General features: G+C 38.8%; 1 protein-coding gene across 2 annotated transcripts in view; it reads left to right on the forward strand.

Annotated features, from left to right (window-relative positions):
* Positions 1–19,308, forward strand: part of ATAD1 (ATPase family AAA domain containing 1) — a 36,509-nt gene extending 17,201 nt beyond the window's left edge. For both annotated transcript variants that reach the window (XM_039481537.1, XM_039481536.1), the window contains exons 5-10: positions 1,086–1,286; positions 6,869–6,975; positions 12,910–12,999; positions 14,808–14,858; positions 17,195–17,328; positions 18,403–19,308. In XM_039481537.1, the coding sequence (XP_039337471.1) occupies positions 1,086–1,286; positions 6,869–6,975; positions 12,910–12,999; positions 14,808–14,858; positions 17,195–17,328; positions 18,403–18,523 (704 nt within the window). In that variant the 3' untranslated portion in view covers positions 18,524–19,308. The remainder of the gene's footprint in view (positions 1–1,085; positions 1,287–6,868; positions 6,976–12,909; positions 13,000–14,807; positions 14,859–17,194; positions 17,329–18,402) is intronic.
* Positions 19,309–19,624: the final 316 nt, after the last annotated feature.

Below are 19,624 nucleotides of genomic sequence, written 5' to 3' on the forward strand. Positions count from 1 at the left end.
TGAGTACAAGGCAATTGTGACTAAGTAGTTAGATAGGAGGACAAGAGTATAAGGCTTATTTTCTATCAACAAGATCTCTTCCATCTTTTCTTTGTATTATGTGAAAGCCTTCTTTGTATAATTAATTACTGTGTACATCTATCAATTGTCCCTTTAAAATGTTCAGTTCCATTTTGCTTGGAAATAAATGTTTCAGTTTTATACAAAATTGTCCGCTGTTAATAATTCATCTTGGCTGGAAAATTGGTGTTCTCTCATTTGCTTTAATAAGATGATGAAAGGAGTATTTATGTAGACCTTCCAAACAGACCATGTCCCTCAATTTGATCAGTCATTTAAATCATGAAGCTGGGAGATACATCTCTTAAGTAATTATCCTTATGTAGATGTAGAAAGCCTCAAACATTTAAATTAAGAAAAACTATCTCACCAGCTTCTGCAGCTGTGTTTATAGAGAACACCTATTTAAGTCTAACTAAATAAGAAAACCTGTTCACTACAGGAAACTGTAATAAACTGTTTGACTAATTTTAGGAAAAAAATTGAGATTAAGTACTTCTAAATAATATGCATGGAATTTTTTAAAAATGCTTTTAAAATAACTTGTATGGCTTTCCCTACCTCATTACAGATTTTTTTCCCCATAAGTTTTTTCAGGAAGGTAGAGTGACTATAAACAAAGCCCTAGCAAATGCCTCAAGTAACCAAACTGATTTTTTTCCCCCCACTAGCTTGTTTGAATCATAGTAATGTAGAGTGTTACTTATAACTGTAATAGGCACAAAACAAAGCTTCAGATGTTTCTTAAGTTTAAAATGAGCTGTTATGTATTAACTCTTCACTAAGAAACAAAGGTAAAGCTCTCTTGAATAATTTGAAATTATTGCTTTTTTTAATATTAAGACAATAAAATAATTGCAGGACAATTGCATACATGGAGTTTGGTGGTAGTTACTGAAAGGTACTCAGATGCCAGCCTTAGGGAAATCTAGATAGAATGTGAGTTCATACATGGCTATGTTAGTCACACTGGGGTCTTTCCTTCCTTCCAGTGACACTAAAACTTTAATACTGTTATTTTTCAGGAGTACTTCTCTATGGCCCTCCAGGTTGTGGTAAAACTCTGATTGCCAAAGCTACAGCAAAGGAAGCAGGTTGTCGATTTATTAATCTGCAGCCTTCAACATTGACTGATAAATGGTATGGGGAGTCTCAGAAACTGGCTGCTGCTGTCTTCTCCCTTGCTGTAAAACTCCAACCTTCCATCATTTTTATCGATGAAATAGGTAACGTACATGCCTTTTTCTTAGTCATAGAAATGCAACATTAAACCTAAGTGCAAGTTGATGTATCTGATGATATCACTAGTTCTCAGAAAACATTTGTATTGGCATACAGAACAAAATGGTAAGTAATAAAACAAGATTTAATAGCGTAAAAAGTATTGAAGAGCACCCCTTGCAAAGTAGCATGTCTCATATTGCAGAAGTCCTCTGATAAGAGTTAAATTTTAAGTGAAGTTATCTCTATACAATGTCTTTCTTAAAGAGCCTTTCCTTAAAAGCTTTTCCAGCATTAGTAGTTACTGTTTGTGAATTTACACCTGGGGTTAGTTATAGGAGAAATAACACAGTGAACTGAAATTCCCAGCTTGAGTGTCAATTCTGGAAATATATGTTGGTGGGGTACAGCACCACTGTTCGTTCGTTCTTTCTTTCTCCCTGGGGCTAAGTTGGACCTTTTTGGAAGCTCATGTTTAGAGAGGAAAGGCTTTCCTGAAATGCGTAGTTATCACTGGAAGGCCTGGGCAGATTAAACTAGACCTTCCGCTGGTAGAATGTTGAGGAAGCTAAGGGCTTGGAATTAAAGGACTGCAAAGAAATGGGTGGTTAGAATTAACAGAACAGTCATATGGTACCTGTGAAGAAGACATCTGCCGTGTCCCAGACCTCCCAACATATCAGTTCATCTCTTATAATTACTTTCCTAGCAAATTGGGAATAAGTTGGTCATAAATGTAAATTAGATTCCTGGATAATCTTCAAACTGCTTCCAGTGAAAAAGTGAGGCAATGAAAGACTTAAGCCTGAATCACTGAAGCAGCTGAAAAGGGAAGCACAGCAAAATCTAGCCTAGGATATCATGGCATTGAAAGAATTTCTCAGACAGACAGGATTCAATCTCAAAGGATATTTGTGGCCTCTCTAAAGATGTATGGGATATCAAATCCCAAATGGTTTGCTCAGGAGAAAGATAGTATCAGCTTTCTTCAGAAGCTGCTCCATACCATATTTAAATTGGCCCCTGTAATGGGCTTCACTCACCGCTAGGGTGCCTCGTCTTGGCTGCTGTGGGGATTACTCCATCCAGGTCTGTTCCCCCCCGATAGTTGCTCACATTGTTTTCCCCCTTGTTCTCGCTGTCTCTGGAACTCAGGTGCTCCCTCTTCATGACTTAGCCCTCTGACCAGGTCACTGTGTAGTCCTTCCTTTCCAGGCTATCAAAGCCCCACTGGATCTGCTGTCTTCCACTTTCCCAATGGGTGGTAGAGGAACCTGGCCCAGCCTGCTAATTTGGGTTCCAGTCCCAGGACTGTATGTCCAGCAACTATGGTCTGCTTGCTGTTTCCCTGGACTCCTTACTTCTGTTATGGCTCCCCTGCTCTCTGGGTTTCCTAGCCCAAACTCCTTCTTTCCAGGGAGTAATTGCAGACTATCTAGCTCTGTAGCTTTAAACACACCTCACTTCCCTTTCAGCTCCTTTCCGCTGCCAGCTTCCTGATTTGTATATCTGCCCTGCATGTTCCTTCTCAGGGGGCTCCATCATCAATCAATCTTTGAAGCACAGGCTGCACCTGGGGGAGAGCCAATCAGGTTAATTGACCTCACTTAATCTGCTCTGCTTTGTGTGGGGTAGACATCACCATGGACCCCAGCTGCCATTAGTTATTGAAAGGGCCCATCAGAGGCCTGGTACTAGAAGGCAGGAATCTGACAGGCCCTGACCCATCATCTTCAAGCTGCTGAAGTTCAAGGATAAAATAATGTTAATGAATGCTGCCAGAAATGCTAAAACCGTATGTATAAGGGCCACAGAATTTCTCTTTTTTTCTGACTTCTCCTCTGATCTTAACAAAAAGACCCCTGCATTCAATGGCATATAGCAAATCCTGTGGGGAACCACTGTCAGATGCAGCACCAAGTACCCTTCCACCTTCACTGTGGATTTAGCAGGCTTCACAAGATTCTGCAACTCCCCCCTCTGAAACTTGGCAGACACTTCAAAGACTGAAACCAGATTTGACCAAAAATAGCAGATTTTTTTTCCCCATCATGAAAAGCATACCTCAACAAATTTAGAAATCAGTTTGTTTTTCGTATGTATTCTTGTGGATATGGTAATATTCACTTATATAATCTTCCAACTCCGAGCAGATAACCAGCTAGGCTGAACTCTTCCGTTGACCACCTTTTGGAACTGAGCAGTAACAACTGTATAGCACTGGAGAGAGTAACAGATTAACACTAAACTGGGAGATACAGCACTACCTATTGATTGTAATATTATCTGCACTGATCATCACAACTTGCACAGCTAGACAGAACCTCTTCACTAGAACCTCTGATGGATCATGTTATGTCTAACCACAAATCCCTTGGAACAATCCATACTCCTGATATGTAACCTTAAATAGCACTAGTTATTCAATTTGTACAGGACATCTGACATACAATTAATATGAAACTTTTTAATATATATTTAGATTTTGTACTAATTGATACTTGATTTATCAAATTACTTAAATATATTTGTGTTTAGAATATTATTATATAATATAGGAAGGGTAGGAACAGAGGGAACTGAAGCAGTCAGGGATCTGAACATGCCCACATTGGCTTGTTTTAAGTCTGTGAGGTTTTTTTTGTTTTCTGTTACAAATATACTTTGGAAGACACCTATTTAACTATAGAACTTTTTGTATACCTGACACCCTTAGACTCAGTTGAAGGCAAAAATTCACTCAAAACTAACCAGTATCTCATATGTATAAACACAGATAGCAGCCTAGAGATGTGGTATTACAATATTAGTGGAGACATATATGTCTTTAAAGTAAGGTTATACACCTTAAAATTAGGGTTGTTGATTAATCACAGTTAACTTGTGCGATTAACTAATCCTATCATTATTGAATGTAGTTGAATGTAGTTGACATTTTTGGAGATATCTCTGGTTTTTGCATTAACTGGAAAAAATCACAAGCAATGGATAAATCACCAAAAAAAAAAAAGTTTCTTCTCAGTTTCAGCTTTAAATTTTCCCTTTAAAATGTGCAATGAAATAACTTATTCGGTAGTTAAGATTTGTCCTAATCTTCATAAAGTTGCTTCTATAGATATGGCCTATATATTAAAAGAAATTTCCAATGATGTAGGGAGGTGCATCTTTTCCCTCTGTCCTTACTGGGGGAGAATAGAAATAGCCAAAATGAATATCTAAGATTGACATATATCATTAGTCTATTGCTTTTCAAGGTCTCTCCCTCACTCTTTGCTTGAATAAAAAGCTTATCATGCAATTTATATGGGATTTAAATCTTTATTACCCAGCATTCCAAATGCTTCCTGATGTAAGGTCGTTCCCCTCCAGTGGTTTTGCATATACACCAGCCTGGTTTGAAATCGAAGGAGGTTTAGCCATGCCATTCCCGCTCTTCTTCTGTAGCCCTTAATAGGCTACCCATGCCCTTAAGGAAAAATCTTACCTTTGCATATACATGGGGCACCCTCCAACGCATTAATAGGATTATAACCAATGTTACTAATTTTCTTCTCATACCACTATAGGATAACCCATGCCTCAGGATCAAGGCCAATTTCACACTTCTCTGGCTTACTGTGAAAGATGCTTCAAGCTCTTTATCCCTGAGATCCTCACAGAACAAGATATTAAATGGATACTACTGAACTTCAGAACGTTTGTCTAAGGCTAGATTGGCAACACACAGCAAATGTTAGAGATGTAAACACCACATGCCAACCTTTCACACATCCTCTACACCAATCAAAAATCGCATGTGTTCTGGAACACCATATTAAGAGTTCTCTCAAAAACTCTATCACTATCTTTCCTCCTCCAAGCTTGTGTATTTTAGGGGTGCAGGATAAGTTGGTATTACCAATTAACATTAAGAAATGGATTGCAGTAACTATTGTAGTGGCCAAAAGAGTTATTTTGAGAACATGGAAATCTGCAGTTCCTTCCCTCATATGGAGGCTGGCTTAGTGAGCATTCTACTCAGGGGCGGCTCTAGGCACCAGCGGGCCAAGCGCCCGCTTGGGGCGGCATCCTGGGGAGGGCGGCATTTGGCCCCGGTGGAGCTCCCGCCGGCATGCCTGCGGCAGGTCCACCGGAGCCCGGGACGAGCGGACCTGCCGCAGTCATGCCTGCGGCGGGTCCCGTCTTCCCGCGGCTCCGGTTGAGCTCCCGCAGGCATGACTGCGGCAGGTCCGCTCGTCCCGGGCTCCGGTGGACCTGCCGCAGGCATGCCGGCGGGAGCTCCACCGGAGCCAAATGCCGCCCTCCCCAGGATGCCGGAGCCGCGGGAAGAGGGGACCCGCCGCGGGACTGGAGAAGGGCGGCGCAGCGCTCCGCGCTGCTTGGGGCAGCCTACTTTGTAGAGCCGCCCCTGATTCTACTATTGCATTATTGGGAAAAAGACTAATAGAAACTTTTGGAAAAAGTATGAGGATTTCTGGTCACATGAAACTATGGAATACTTTTGCAGTTTAGTATGCATTAGTCCCTGATACTCCTAGGTTATGCCCTTCATGACCTTTCAGGGTTCAGTTTTTGTTTGTGATTTTGTTTGTTCCAAGTTTTGCAAATAATGAATGCTGAATTTTGTTATTAATATGCTATTTCCATCCTGTGCATGTATTTACATTTTTTGTTTTATTTGTTTTTTATATAAAACAACAAAAATAAAGTTAAAGAATTAACAGAACAAACGAGAATGGGGAAGGAAGAAAATTTAAAACAAACAAAAATCTATATAAGGATTAGTGAGAAAGCAGTGGTGTTATTTGTTAGGAGCATGAGGATTTGTCTTTTTAACATTGAAGTCATGAATCCATAACAAAGTGAAACTAGAACACTTCAGTTAAAATTGGTCATTCTCTCTTACACTAAGCGCTTCTTAAAATGACACATGGGACATGGAGAAGCAAGATTCACTGTGAAACATGGAGTGAAACTGCCACTTTTCTCCAATTTCATATTTATGGTGGAGTCTTTTTCTAAAGACAATCTATTTTCCTTCTGGAAGCACTCTTACTAACTCTTTTAACAACAGTATATGCTTCTGGAGATGATTAGTAGAGCTAAAACGCTGCATGAAAAGTGAATGGGCCACTTTACATTAAACATGCAACTATGCTGTAATAGTCTCCTTTGATAGCTTCTTAGCTTGTCATATTCTCAGAGCATGATAGTCTGCATGAGGAGGAAGGATGAAAATATCTAGGAATGGAAGCTGCCTAAGATACTAATTATATATAGGAAGTGCTAGTAAGATACCTGATAAAGTAAAACATTGGCAAATGCAGATTTTTCTCCTAGGTTTTCTACAATATTTTGATTATTATTTCACAAAATCTGAGACAGTTTCATGTGATATTTCATGTACTTATATAGTGCTTAGATAATGTAACTGAGAAGATCTGACTAAAATGTTGGTATCTCTCTCCTTGGTCCTAAATTATTTTTCTTTTGTGATTACAATCTTATACATTTGCCGTTGAGAAATACATAGTTGCTGTGGTTGAATGTGAAGGTAAATAATGCTCATTGAATCTCTTTCATTTAGATTCCTTTCTACGAAGCCGTTCAAGTTCTGATCATGAAGCTACAGCTATGATGAAAGCTCAGTTCATGAGTCTGTGGGATGGTCTGGACACTGACTATAGTTGCCAAGTGAGTTAAAAAAATAAGATGAAAACTACCATAATTCTCATGGCGAAACTTAATATTTTTTTCTCCATTTAGGAATTGGTCAAAAATAGCCTATTGGACATAGTAGCTGCCAGAGGAATTTCTCTGTTTTGTTGCTGGATGGCAAAATATGTAGGAACAAGAACCCTACGCTAATAGTCATTTCATGCATTCATGTTACTGTGGACAATAGTAAATTATAGACACTTTAAAAAAGTGTTTTGTTTTGTTTGTTTTCCAATAATATAACCACAAGATTTGAGATTATTTAAATTTGGAGCTTTATTACTTGAAACAAAATCACATAAACAGTTGTTTCAGGCTAAATATAGTAGCTAAGACAAATACAAACCACTCTTGGCTTGTCTAACTGGTAAGGAAATAAACCCACACTGTTCCTTCTGAAATTCACTTGCATGACTCCTAAATCTTAGACACCAGGAGCCTTACTGAAAGATTTGAATATTAATCCCAATGATATCAATATTCATTATAGAAAAGCCTAGACATCCTCCCTCCACCAGCCCAGCTGTTGTGCTCCTACAAAGCACACGGGATCTTTATAGAGGAAGGTAAATACACAGCATTCAGGGGCAGCTCCAGGCCCCAGCACGCCAAGCGCGTGCTTGAGGCGGCAAGCTGCGGGGGGGCCCGCTGGTCCTGCGGCTTCGGCAGCCTGCAGGAGGTCCGCCGAAGCCACGGGAGCAGCGGATCCTCCGCAGGCAAGCCGCGGAAGGCAGCCTGCCTGCCGTGCTTGGGGCGGCAAAATTCTTAGAGCCGCCCCGACAGCATTTATTGAGAATACAACAGTTAGCATATGCTTTTTAGTCACACACACTCTCTCTCCCTCCCCACCCTCCTCCTGCCAGTGATGTTCATAGTTACCACTCTGTTGTAGTCAATCCAGTTAGATTGAGCAGGAGTGTGGAGCTGGGCTCTTATTGGTCGCGATCTGATGCTCCTGGAGTGTGGCAAGACGAACCCAGAAACCCTTGGCGGAGCACCCTGGTTCTTATAGGGTTTTTTTCCTTTGTAGAAGTCTATGGATTTTGCTGTGTCAGTTTGTGATCGGTTACTTCTTAATTGGTGTAAACATTTCAATACGCCTCAGAGAGGGTTATTCTGTACTTTGTTCTGATTTAATCGATTGTCCTCAGGGGTGCCAGCCTTTATCTCAGAGTTGTCAATCTGCCCTTCATTAGGGATGCGCGTTGATGATTCTTTGATGTCCTTTAAGTCTCTTTACTTTTTCTTCCTTGACTCTGGCTATAACAATGGCCTTTACACCTTATCTTTTTCTGATGCATACATTCCTCATTTACACAAACAGATTGAGAATACAAACAGTAGTATTTTATATTGAGCAAAAAAGGCATTGCAAATTAAACCTTGCTAAATTTTACAATCAATAACCAAGACCAGGTCTTCAATGTTCCTCTAATCTACTTAACATAGACTCAATAGAGAATTCTGTCTTTCACTTACTAAACCTTAAAACAAAGAAATATATATTTAACTAGAGTGCCTAATTTGTAATACATATTAGGAAACCATAGCAGACATAATAACACATCCTAAAACAAAAGGGTGACCATAATCACTCATAAGGATTGTTCTGATCTGTCATTCCTTTCTGCTATTCAAAAAGGGGTGGCTAGCAGGATGAAATCAAATCATACATTAATTCTCATAGCACATTATAAAATCCAGCTCCTACACAGCTGCTTCTCCAACAGAAGCATAATCCTTATGTTTTCTGAGCTGAGCCTAAAAGTTCAGGGAGCTGATATTACCAGAGCAAGAATTTTGCCTCATTGCCTCATTTATCCAACCCTTCCTTTCTCATCTAACTTTTGGTAACAATATCAAATTAGAAAATAATAATTGATGCTGCTTGTAAAAAATACTTGTGAGAGACTGAAATTCTGTAGCCTAGAATAGTTGGAGCGTGACAGGGCAGCCTGCCCCCACACCATCCTATCCATATTTCTCAAATTTGACTCAGAGAAACCTTCTTATAAAGCTGAGACGGCAGTTCTCTCTCCATATCTGTTAAATGCTTGACCACTGTACTCAGTGTCAAGATGACATTTGAAGTGATAGTTTTACATGTAGAAATTAATCCACTAGGAACTGGACAGATGACCATACTTGTTTTACATAGACCACCAAGCAGTCATTGGATGGTAACCACAATCACAATGCACTTAATTTGGCATTCTAGAACTGAAAGTGTTTGTATCCCATAAAGAGGACCCTGAACCATCCAATGCCTCAGAGTTCTCTTTTCCCTATTAGACAGGCTTTCTTTGCTCTGTTTCACTGCTGGTTTTAACTATATCTTTTTATAGTTTATAACTTTAAAATCTGTCAGAATGGCAGTCAGATTAAAATCCAGCTTCTCACGCATCTTGAATACAACCAGTAACTTTATAGGAGAGGTTTCATACTGTGATTCAAAGACATACAGGCTAAGTATAGCTGTTGACCATCTGCTTTGCACGGAACAGAACTATATAATATGTCAATAGGATGTTAGTGCTAATAACTATACCACACAGAACTTGAAGTTAAGGCCGAGTAACCTGATGTTCCCTTAGGCACAGACTCTTCCCAATGTTTTTAACACGATGCCTCTTTAAACATTGCGAAAGTTTCTTGCAAATAGTCAAATGAAGCATTCCTTTCATTCAGTAAAACATATATCTGGTCTTGTACTTCCACTACTGAGTCTAGTGTACTGGGTCAAGAGTCATTGTGGCCCCTCACTCATACTTCTTGGCACAGTGGGAGCCCCATTAGAGTAAAATATAGTACAAAACACTTGGTTGGAGAATTTGGGGAATCTGTTACGAAAATCTATTTAAAATATTTGAGAATTATTGGACATGTCCTTTTAGTACCAGGTTCAGGCTTTTCCCATATTGTAGTTCATACTGTTTAGAATAATCTTTCTTTTAAACAATGATTTTGAAATGTCCAAAGCACTTCTAAAGACTGCCCCATATTTGTTGAGAGCTGACAGTTACAATTTCTTCAAAATATTTTACTGGTAAATGTTAGTTGGGAGTGTTATGCTGTGTCTGGATCTAAACAAAATTCCCTCTGATAGCAAGGATTCAGTCCATCTTTTATTAATGTTGCAAAATTCTTAACATTCTGAGGAAAATATACTCAGGTCTCAGTAACTTAAACAATAGAACATGATGAGCAACACGTATACCATGTTAGTTGCCTCGAGTGCACTTGAGAAGGAACAGCAGCAAAGAATCCTGTGGCACCTGATAGACTAACAGACATTTTGGAGCATGAGCTTTCGTGGGTGAATACCCACTTCGTCGGATGCAAGTAGTGGAAATTTCCAGGGGCAGGTATATACATGCAAGCAAGAAGCAAGCTAGAGATAACGAGGTTAGTTCAATCAGGGAGGATGAGGCCCTGTTCTAGCAGTTGAGGTGTGAAAAGGAACAGTATTGTGCACAATGTACGGCCTGTTGTCTTACTGAAATTAAATGGTTTTTAAATTAGACTTATTTCAAAAATTAGCTTTGAAATTTGGAGAGGTTTGTGTGCAGCAAATTGTCTATACATTTTCCCTTGCTGATGGAGATACAAGCAGTAGTGATGATCTAAAACTCCCTTTATGAGTTACGAAGCTATGCATTGTGCCAGTTGCATGAGGAAGCAGGAAGGGGAAGGTGGATGGCAAGGAATTATTAGGGCTCCAAAACTGGTAGAGGTTGGATTGCACTGGAACAGTCTCTCCCTATGCTGACATGAGGTGATTCAGTACAGAACAAGAATCCCATTGTAGCCTGTCTTCCTCAGTACCTTGTGCCCTAGAACTCCTTTGAGAAGGAGAGAGAATCCTTAGATGAGGGTGTGACTGGGGATGACAGATCACATTCCCTGTCTTGAAAGTGGAGGGAAGTCTGTTTTTGTCATTCCTGCTGTTACAACAGATGTTCATCTGCTATGTTGTAAGAAAGGGGCAGAGTTTCTCTAGGGATACAGAAGAGAAAAGAGCAGTTACTGAACTTTACAATATAATCTCTGATTATTATTATTATTTTATTATTATTTTAAGATCTAAATTGATCTTAGCCTGTTCCCAACCTTCCTTTGCATGAATGGTGATATGTTTATATTCATGCTTGGAGCTAGATTTTGGCCTCAAAACAAAGCAGCCATAAAGGAGCCAGATCTGGTCATCTTTTTGTCTTGTGTAAGGGAACTATCCAGATGCCACAGAGCTGATTTAGTCACTATGTTGTGCATCTGCTGTGTTCCCAGAGGAAAGGTGATGTGGCCAGGGCACTTGTATGCCCAGGTGATTTGCCTGCTGCCAAACATACCTCTGGGGCCAGACAACAGAGAGAATTGTTAGCCCAAACTTCAAAACTCCTCTAACTTTTGCAAAGATACTGGCCTGCCATCTGGCTGGCCCCAGGAACAAGGGATAAGTGTGGTTTTCACCTCCTAATGCTGTCATGTGCAGACCAGAGGATCTGACCCCTTAACTACTTCTATATGTGGTTCTAATTGCTGCACCATTGATTAAATGAATCTTTCGCTTACAATATTTTGTTCAACGTAGAACATTTTTTTAAATGTCTGCTTACTATCGTACTGTCTGAAGAACAGGAGTACTTGTGGCATCTTAGAGACTAACAAATAAATTTATTTGTTAGTCTCTAAGGTTAGTCTCTAAGTACTCCTGTTCTTTTTGTGGATACAGACTAACACTGCTGCTACTCTGAAACCTATCTTACTGTCTAGTAACTTGTGCAACAATTTTGTGCCGCTAGGTGGCAGCATCATTCTAACCCATGAAAGCAATATAGCTCTGATGCATAGCTCTCAACTTTCGAAGGCCAGTTGTGGGGCAAAGATCCAAAATGAGAGAGCTAAAAACAATAGGTTTTTAGGTATCTGAAATCATATGGGATTAATTTTTGACATTTGTGTTTTTTGTGACTAAGCATTTGCAATGTACATAATATATAACAAGATGTGTACACTATAGGTAAATTTGCTCTTAAAATGACAGTTGAGGTGTAGTCCAATGGTGTAAATATTGTTCCTGTATTAAATATGGATTATAAAAAGATGCATTCATCTTTCATTATATGAAGCCTCTGTAAAGCTTCCTGTAGTTCTCAAACTTTTGTACTGGTGACCCTTTTCACATAGCAAGCCTCTGAGTGCAACCCCCCCTTAAAAATTAAAAACACTTTTTTATATATTTAACACCATTATAAATGCTGGAGGCAAAGCAGGGTTTGAGGTGGAGGCTGACAGCTCGCAACCCCCCACGTAATAACCTCACGACCCCCAGAGGGGTCCCGACCCTCAGTTTGAGAACCCCTGCTGTAGCTTCACATCCAGTTAATAATACAAAAACAGTTTATTTTGGCTTTTCAGCTGTTTAGTTTTTAAAAAACAAAAACAACCTTTATTTTTAGTGAATTTAGTGCTTGTGAAAAATGTTGGCTAGTCTGGAATCCAGTCTGCTTTTTATTTACATCGGAAAAGAGATAGTGGTTCCTCTTGCTACCCTACCAGAGTGCCTCCCCATTGTTAGTTCTGGAGGAAACTTGTTCACAGATACCAAATGTTAGTAACTAAAAATTGTTATATTCTGCCTGTTGACTTTGACTGAATTTGCAGACTAGAGGTGAAAGGCTCCAAATACTTTGAACTAACTAGTCCGCTTCCAGCTATTTAAAATAACCTGACAGTGCATTTGTTTAAATCCTGCTGCTGAAGCCAGTGTCAGAAAGCTTGACACAACTTCTCTGTAGGCTGATTTGCTTGATGGAATTTAGAACAGCTACCCAATTTGGCTTGTGTTTTGTGAACCCCCATTATGATAATTATTGAAATAATAATTTCTCTCTGTTTTTCTGTACTAAGGTGATAGTGATGGGAGCCACCAATCGCCCTCAGGATCTTGACTCTGCCATTATGAGAAGAATGCCTACAAGGTTTCACATTAACCAACCAGTAAGTCATAGCAAATTGTCTTAAATAATGTTGGGTTGTTTGCCTAGTGGATTAACAATAGGTATGTACTGTACCAAATGAGACACCTATGTCTTTACTGCCCAGGCAAACAGCACCAGAGAGTATTGCTAAGGTTTGTTTTCAGTTTCTCACAACTACAGATAATGTTGCTTTTTAGGGTGACATTTCCCATGAGACACTCAAGCTGTACATATTTCAGCTGGAACCAACTCATTGTGCCACCAGCAGCTTCAAAACCCATTTCCTGCACTCATCCTGTACAATGGAGTTGGTGCATACTTTCCATTCTGCCCATCCACACCAAGGGTAGAGCAACTTAAAGCATTGATATCCCTGCATGCAAATTTATGTATACGTCTGTTCAATTTTTCTTGAAGTTGTTGGCAGTTATTTTTGACCATAAGGCCAAAGGTCAGCATATCTTAGCTCACGGGTTGTCAAAATGGATCAGATTATGTATACATCATGGTTAGACTTGGCAGCTGTTCAGCCTAGAGATATCAGAGAATACTCAAATTCTACAGATGCCTACTTACTGTTCCTGTTACTGATAAGGCCCTTGTGTTCTCTGTACTCATAGTTTAACTCCTTCAACTTGGTTTCTTCATCTGATGCCCAGCTCAAGAGAACAGTTATGTATTGTGACAAAGCTCCTCCTCTACCTTGGTGGGTCCTGCGCTTATTGGCGGATTTGCCCACCTCAGTGATCTTCCCCTCTGGTGGAACCCACAGTCTGGGACAACTCCTCCTGTGTCTAATCAGGAGTTGAGAGGCTTGGGGGGAACCCGGGCCTGCCCTCTACTCCGGGTTCCAGCCCAGGGCCCTGTGGATTGCAGCTGTCTATAGTGCCTTCTGTAACAGCTGCATGACAGCTACAACTCCCTGGGCTACTTCCCCATGGCCTCCTCCAAACACCTTCTTCATCCTCACCACAGGACCTTCCTCCTGGTGTCTGATAACGCTTGTACTCCTCAATCCTCCAGCAGTATTCCCATTCCCATTCCCTCCTTGCCCCTCTTGCTCCCAGCTCCTCACACGCAAATCTCACTGACTAACTTGGGAGGCTTTTAACTAGTTCCAGCCAGCCCTTGATTGGCTTCAGGTGTCCCAATCAATGTAGCTATCTCCACTGCCTTCTAGGAAGATCTTAATTGGCCCCAGATGTCTTGATTAACCTGGAACAACTGCCATTTGGTTACCATGGTACCAGGGATTTGGTTAGCCTGGGGCTAACATACCTGTTCCTCACTACTTTACTGTAGCCATCTGGCCTTGCCCCATCACAGTATTCACAGCCTCAGACCTGGAAAGTTACTACTACCCATTAACCTCAGAGAGAGGATCCTTATGGGTGATTCTTGAAACAGGAATAAGTTACTTACTGTGGTAACTCTGGTTCTCTGAAGTGGAAAGATGAATAGGGAGCGTGAATCCATGTGGGTAATTATCTGAGTTACATGGGTTCAAGTCCCATTCAGGAACGAGTAAGATCTAAAGTATTTGTCAACTATTTTTTTCTCTTTCTCTATAATTAATGTAAACATTGTTCCTGGACTCGGGGATAAAAAGCAGACTTGATATCTTGTTGCTAAATAGCACCATTGCCATCAGTAGCATACATGCTAGGAAACTGACCTCTTATTTCAGGGGATCCACCTGTATTTCTGGAGGGCTCAGGAGATGCAAAATAAATATGTATCTGTTGAATGATTTTAATAGGTAAAGAAATGTCACTCTATCAGTCTCTTTCTGTTCCATAATGATGGAAATCTTGTTTTTATTTAAAGGCTCTGAAACAGAGAGAGGCAATTTTGAAACTGATTTTGAAAAATGAAAATGTAAGTAACTTATTTGTTTAACAAAATATTTCTATGCATTATCATGGCCATGGGTGCAAACCTTCAGGGCAGTTGAAAAACATGCTTTTGAATCAACCATCTTTGGCCATTGTATGGATTTAAATCAGAAACATGCTGATAGACATTGTTTGAGTGCACTGTATTTGACTGGGAAGCTTCTGGATTTGGGTGTGACCTCAGATTTCAGAGGTAGAGTTGTTTAATAGATTAAGCATGAAATTGTCTTTAGAGAAATTAGATTTCTACTCTGTTTTGACAGTGATTCACTGTGGTTTGGGGCAAATTAAATAATCTCTCTGTCAATGGAACATTCTCTCTAGTTGATCTGGAAAGTAGCAATGTGTTACAGTGCTGCTTTTACCTCCTGCTTGTTCATCAGAAAGAAAAAATGCTGCTTCACATTTATCTTCAGTATTTTAGATGCTGTTGACAAAATGTAAGGCCTGGTCCTGTCAGCCTTCTGTGTGGAACTCCCCTTTAAGATAATAGTTCTATGCATGCAGCAAAGAGTCCTGTGGCACCTTATAGACTAACAGACGTATTGGAGCATGAGCTTTCGTGGGTGAATACCCACTTCGTCTGTGCATGGAGAACTTGCAGGATTTAGACCCACCATATTAGTAATTCCCAAATTAGTTTACAAAACACCCTAGATTAATGTCTGTACAATAAAACAAATACATTTCAGAAGTAAAACTAATTTTAAATCTCATTAATTTTAGTGGTATAATATGGGAGTTGATCCTTATGAATGGTTAAGTATTAAGAAGGAAAACATTTAATAAACGGTCAGGATTGCTTGCAGGTGATAGTTGGAATTTAAGGTCCTTCTTGCAAAATAAGTGAGTACTAGAGATATGAAAACAGAATTGGTATTTAAAAGAACAGTGTCAACATAAATGAGTCTTAGAGGAAGGCTCAAACTTATTGATGATGATTTTAAGTTTGATGGATATAGTATTGGGGAACTCCATAGAATTATAGACATTAGGGCTGAAAGGAATGTGATAGGTCATATCAAAGCCTCTAGACTTAGAGCATGTTAATTTTCTAGACTCTTGCTTTTTCAGAAAATATTTTTTCCTTTTATTTGAACGTGTTCCTTAATGTTGACTTTTTTATGTACTTGAAGCATTGTAGTTTTAATTTGTCTATAAAGAAATTTTTTTAAAATTCCACTTGCTTTTCTGATGCATCTGTGTAAAAAGATGATTCGCTTCTAGAAGACACCATTTTCTGATGGAAAATATTTGTTTAAAGTTAGGAAATCCTGGATCCTGATTAGAACTATCAAGAGGGAGTCAAGACTCCTGGTTTGCTTTTGGGTTTTGCTTGACTTGGTGCATGAACTTGGACAAGTTATGTTGCCTCTCGATGGTTGAGCTCTCTGATTTGTAACATGGGTATAATTCTTCACCACCTCAGAATAGCACTATTAAAATTAATTGGTTTTAATGTCTTTTGATATTCTGTGATGAAAGGTGCCAACAGAAAATATTAATATGTACATTGATTTTTTTCAGACTTCATGTGTGAATTGGCAAAAGTGTTTATTAAAATGAAACGTCAATGCTAAATGTACACTTTCTAATAATGTCTGAGAAATAAGTTTATTTCATCATGTAATGAAATAAAATAACACTAATAGGCCTATGTCTAGGTCTTGTTTTGTATTATTTATACATATATAAGGACCTGAGTGCACTAAGTACCTTGTAGGATCAGCCCCTTGTAAAGAAAGGCTAATGTTGGAATGTGTGTGTACAAGAATTGGATCACCATTTCTGTGATTCAGTTGTATCCACTGGTAGTTACAGGATGTTGTCTATAGTGGATGCAAAGTCATGTTTAACACCAAGCTGATACTTACAACTCTTCACAGCTGTGTTCTAACATGACATAATTTGCTAGTAAAGACAAACCCTAAAAAGTGTCAGAGAAGCTCTTCAAGACTTTGTGCCAGGGGGATCCTGTTCTCTTCAGCTGTCAGCACTCTAAATTTGTACAGGAGAAATGAAGTATAATAAGGTAATTACTGCCTTCTAGTAGCTGCCAGTTCTTTTTAACAGCTATAAAGTTTTGTTAGCGAAACTTTTTTTAATTTTACTAATCACCTCGTTACTTCCCAGGTAGAGAGTATTTGTCTTATGTTGTGATTATACTTTGCTAATATTTCCTTTTAGTTCCTCAAAGGCAAAACCTTAATAAAATCTAAAGACAATAATAAGTCTCTAATAGTGACTTTCTTTTCTATATTTAGGAGAATATCTTACTGACTTTCAAGTTTTCATGACTCTGTCTTTATTTTCTGATAGGTGGATAGGCATGTGGACCTCCTGAAAATTGCTAAAGAAACAGATGGGTTTTCAGGAAGTGATTTGAAAGAAATGTGTCGTGATGCAGCACTCCTGTGCGTCAGGGAATATGTTAATTCTACACATGAAGAAAGGTGCTTCTTGTTGTTTGTATTATGGTTGCCAAACTGAGACTGAGCCCCCTTTGTGCTAGACACTCCACAAATAATTGTCTTCAATTTTAATGTTAATAAGGAGCTTTAAAAACAAAACTAGTGATAGAAACGAGTGGTGGTTTTTCTCCACACCAACCCTCACTCCACACACACACATTCAGTGAATAAATCACTTCATTTTGGTTATGGATGTAATTAGGATTTTGTTGAAAATTGCTTCAGTACTATTGAGAAATATCATGGTAAAAGATGAACACACAGATGGGGTGTAACTTTATTGATTTTAATGGGACTGTTCATGTGCATAAAGTTACACTGTTTATAATGTTTGGAGGATTGGTCCCTGTGTGTAATCATAACAGGCTGTAAATATGGCTACTTGAATCATACAGGTTCCAGTCATGCACCCCCTGCCTCTCCCAAAGCGCTAAACCAGACATTCTAATGTAAAGGCTCCATTGCCTCTGTTATAGGATCACCGCCCTCAAGCTTACTTTTGGTTGGTGTTAAATCCAAATCCAAGATGAGCTTGAGTGCTACATTTCACTGTTTAGTACTGAAAAGTGAACAAAAAACATTTGGTGTGTTTAGCTGGAGAACTAATTCGACATTAGTATCAAAACTAGTAAGTAGTTCAGAGTTTCCTTATAAAATGTTGTTTAGCTATAATTTAAGGGCCAAACTCGATTTTCAAATGGGTTTCTTTTCTGTTGAATGAGTTCCTTATTTTAGTGTCCACAACTTCAGAAATTCGTTTTTAACAATACAGTAAGGTACCAAAACAGGAGCCTCACACCCTTATGTTGCATAGACCTTTGATCCTTTGTTACATTATGTGATTCCAGAAAGTTGCAGCAAGTAATAGTTCTTGTGAACACTTCTCTCCTACCCCTGGTTAGGTCAGTTATGTCCATTGATACAGCCAGACATTATCTATTTAGTGTTCTGTAGCTTCTGGCACTGTATGTACAGTTGAGGATTATTTTATAGCACGTAAGTTAGATTAATTATGTAACATTTGAATCAGTTGTATTTTTTGTTGTTTTTTTAAAGCCATGATGAAGATGAAATTCGGCCAGTGCAACAGCAAGATCTGCACAGGGCAATTGAGAAGATGAGGAAGTCAAAAGATGCAACACTTCAGAATGTTTTGATGCATGTTAGTTTAGACTAAGACTAAACCGTGTGTTTGCAGTTTCTGATGTGGCCTAGTTTGACTTGCGCTGTAATCAGCTAGCTAACAAATTAGTGAGGGGGGGGAGGGAGCAGGGAAATTCTTTCAATAAGGGAGTTAAATGTTTCATTTCGAGAGCGGTTTTTATACACTGAATTCTAAATTATTGAAATCTGGTAATCTTACAGAAATAGATGTGGTCTACAGCTCATGAAGCGGAACAATATAGTCCAGTCCAAGAGTGAATGCTTGTGTTTTGTCCAGTTAGCAATACATTGTAGTGACCTTAAAGTAGGTTCTAATGTGATGCATGTTTTTGTGGGGAAGGGGAAAATGATTGAATACCAGTTCATGTATATATGTATGAACGTGTGTGTGTTTATATTAACTGTATATATCCACACATTTTTTATATATAGACATAATCTGTAGATAAGTTGAATATGGAAAATCTTTTTTTACTTACTGAATGAAATTAAATCAGAAGATGTATAGATTAAAAGACTCTGCTGAATTCAATGCATATTTACCTTTTTTCTTTTAGCAATTTATACAAAAGGCAGAAATTCTGTTTGAATTGAGATTTTATTTTACAACTTTGAAGTGGTGGTGACTTTCACATGGATGTTTGACGTCTACATGCAGTAGAGGTAGCAAACTCATGCATAATTGTTTGAATATTTTTCATTTTATATGAAATCCTGCTATTAGGCTCTTTTGTTTTAAATGCTGTTTTTACAGTTTTCCTCTGAGTTGAATAAATACTCTTGCAAACTGGTCTTTCATTAAACCCTCCATGTCATAATTCCCTAAAAATTTGGATCTCTGATTTATTATACACTAGTCGGGTTATATAGTTCTGACTCATTTTCTTTAGAATATATATTGCAACATCTTTACACGATGCTATGAATTATCACGAGTTTTATTTTAACTTGGAGGGGGAAGTATATTTTGTGGTGGTTTTCTTTGTTTCCTCATACACTAATTTGCAAAGCTGAGAAACGCTACCTGGGTCTCCCAGTCATTGTGAATTAGCAATGTTCTACTGTACTTGGCAACAGTTTAACAATTTATATAATTAAGAGATCAATAATATAA

Source organism: Mauremys reevesii, linkage group 7 (assembly GCF_016161935.1).
Source record: "Mauremys reevesii isolate NIE-2019 linkage group 7, ASM1616193v1, whole genome shotgun sequence".
NCBI classification, from domain to species: Eukaryota; Metazoa; Chordata; order Testudines; family Geoemydidae; genus Mauremys; species Mauremys reevesii.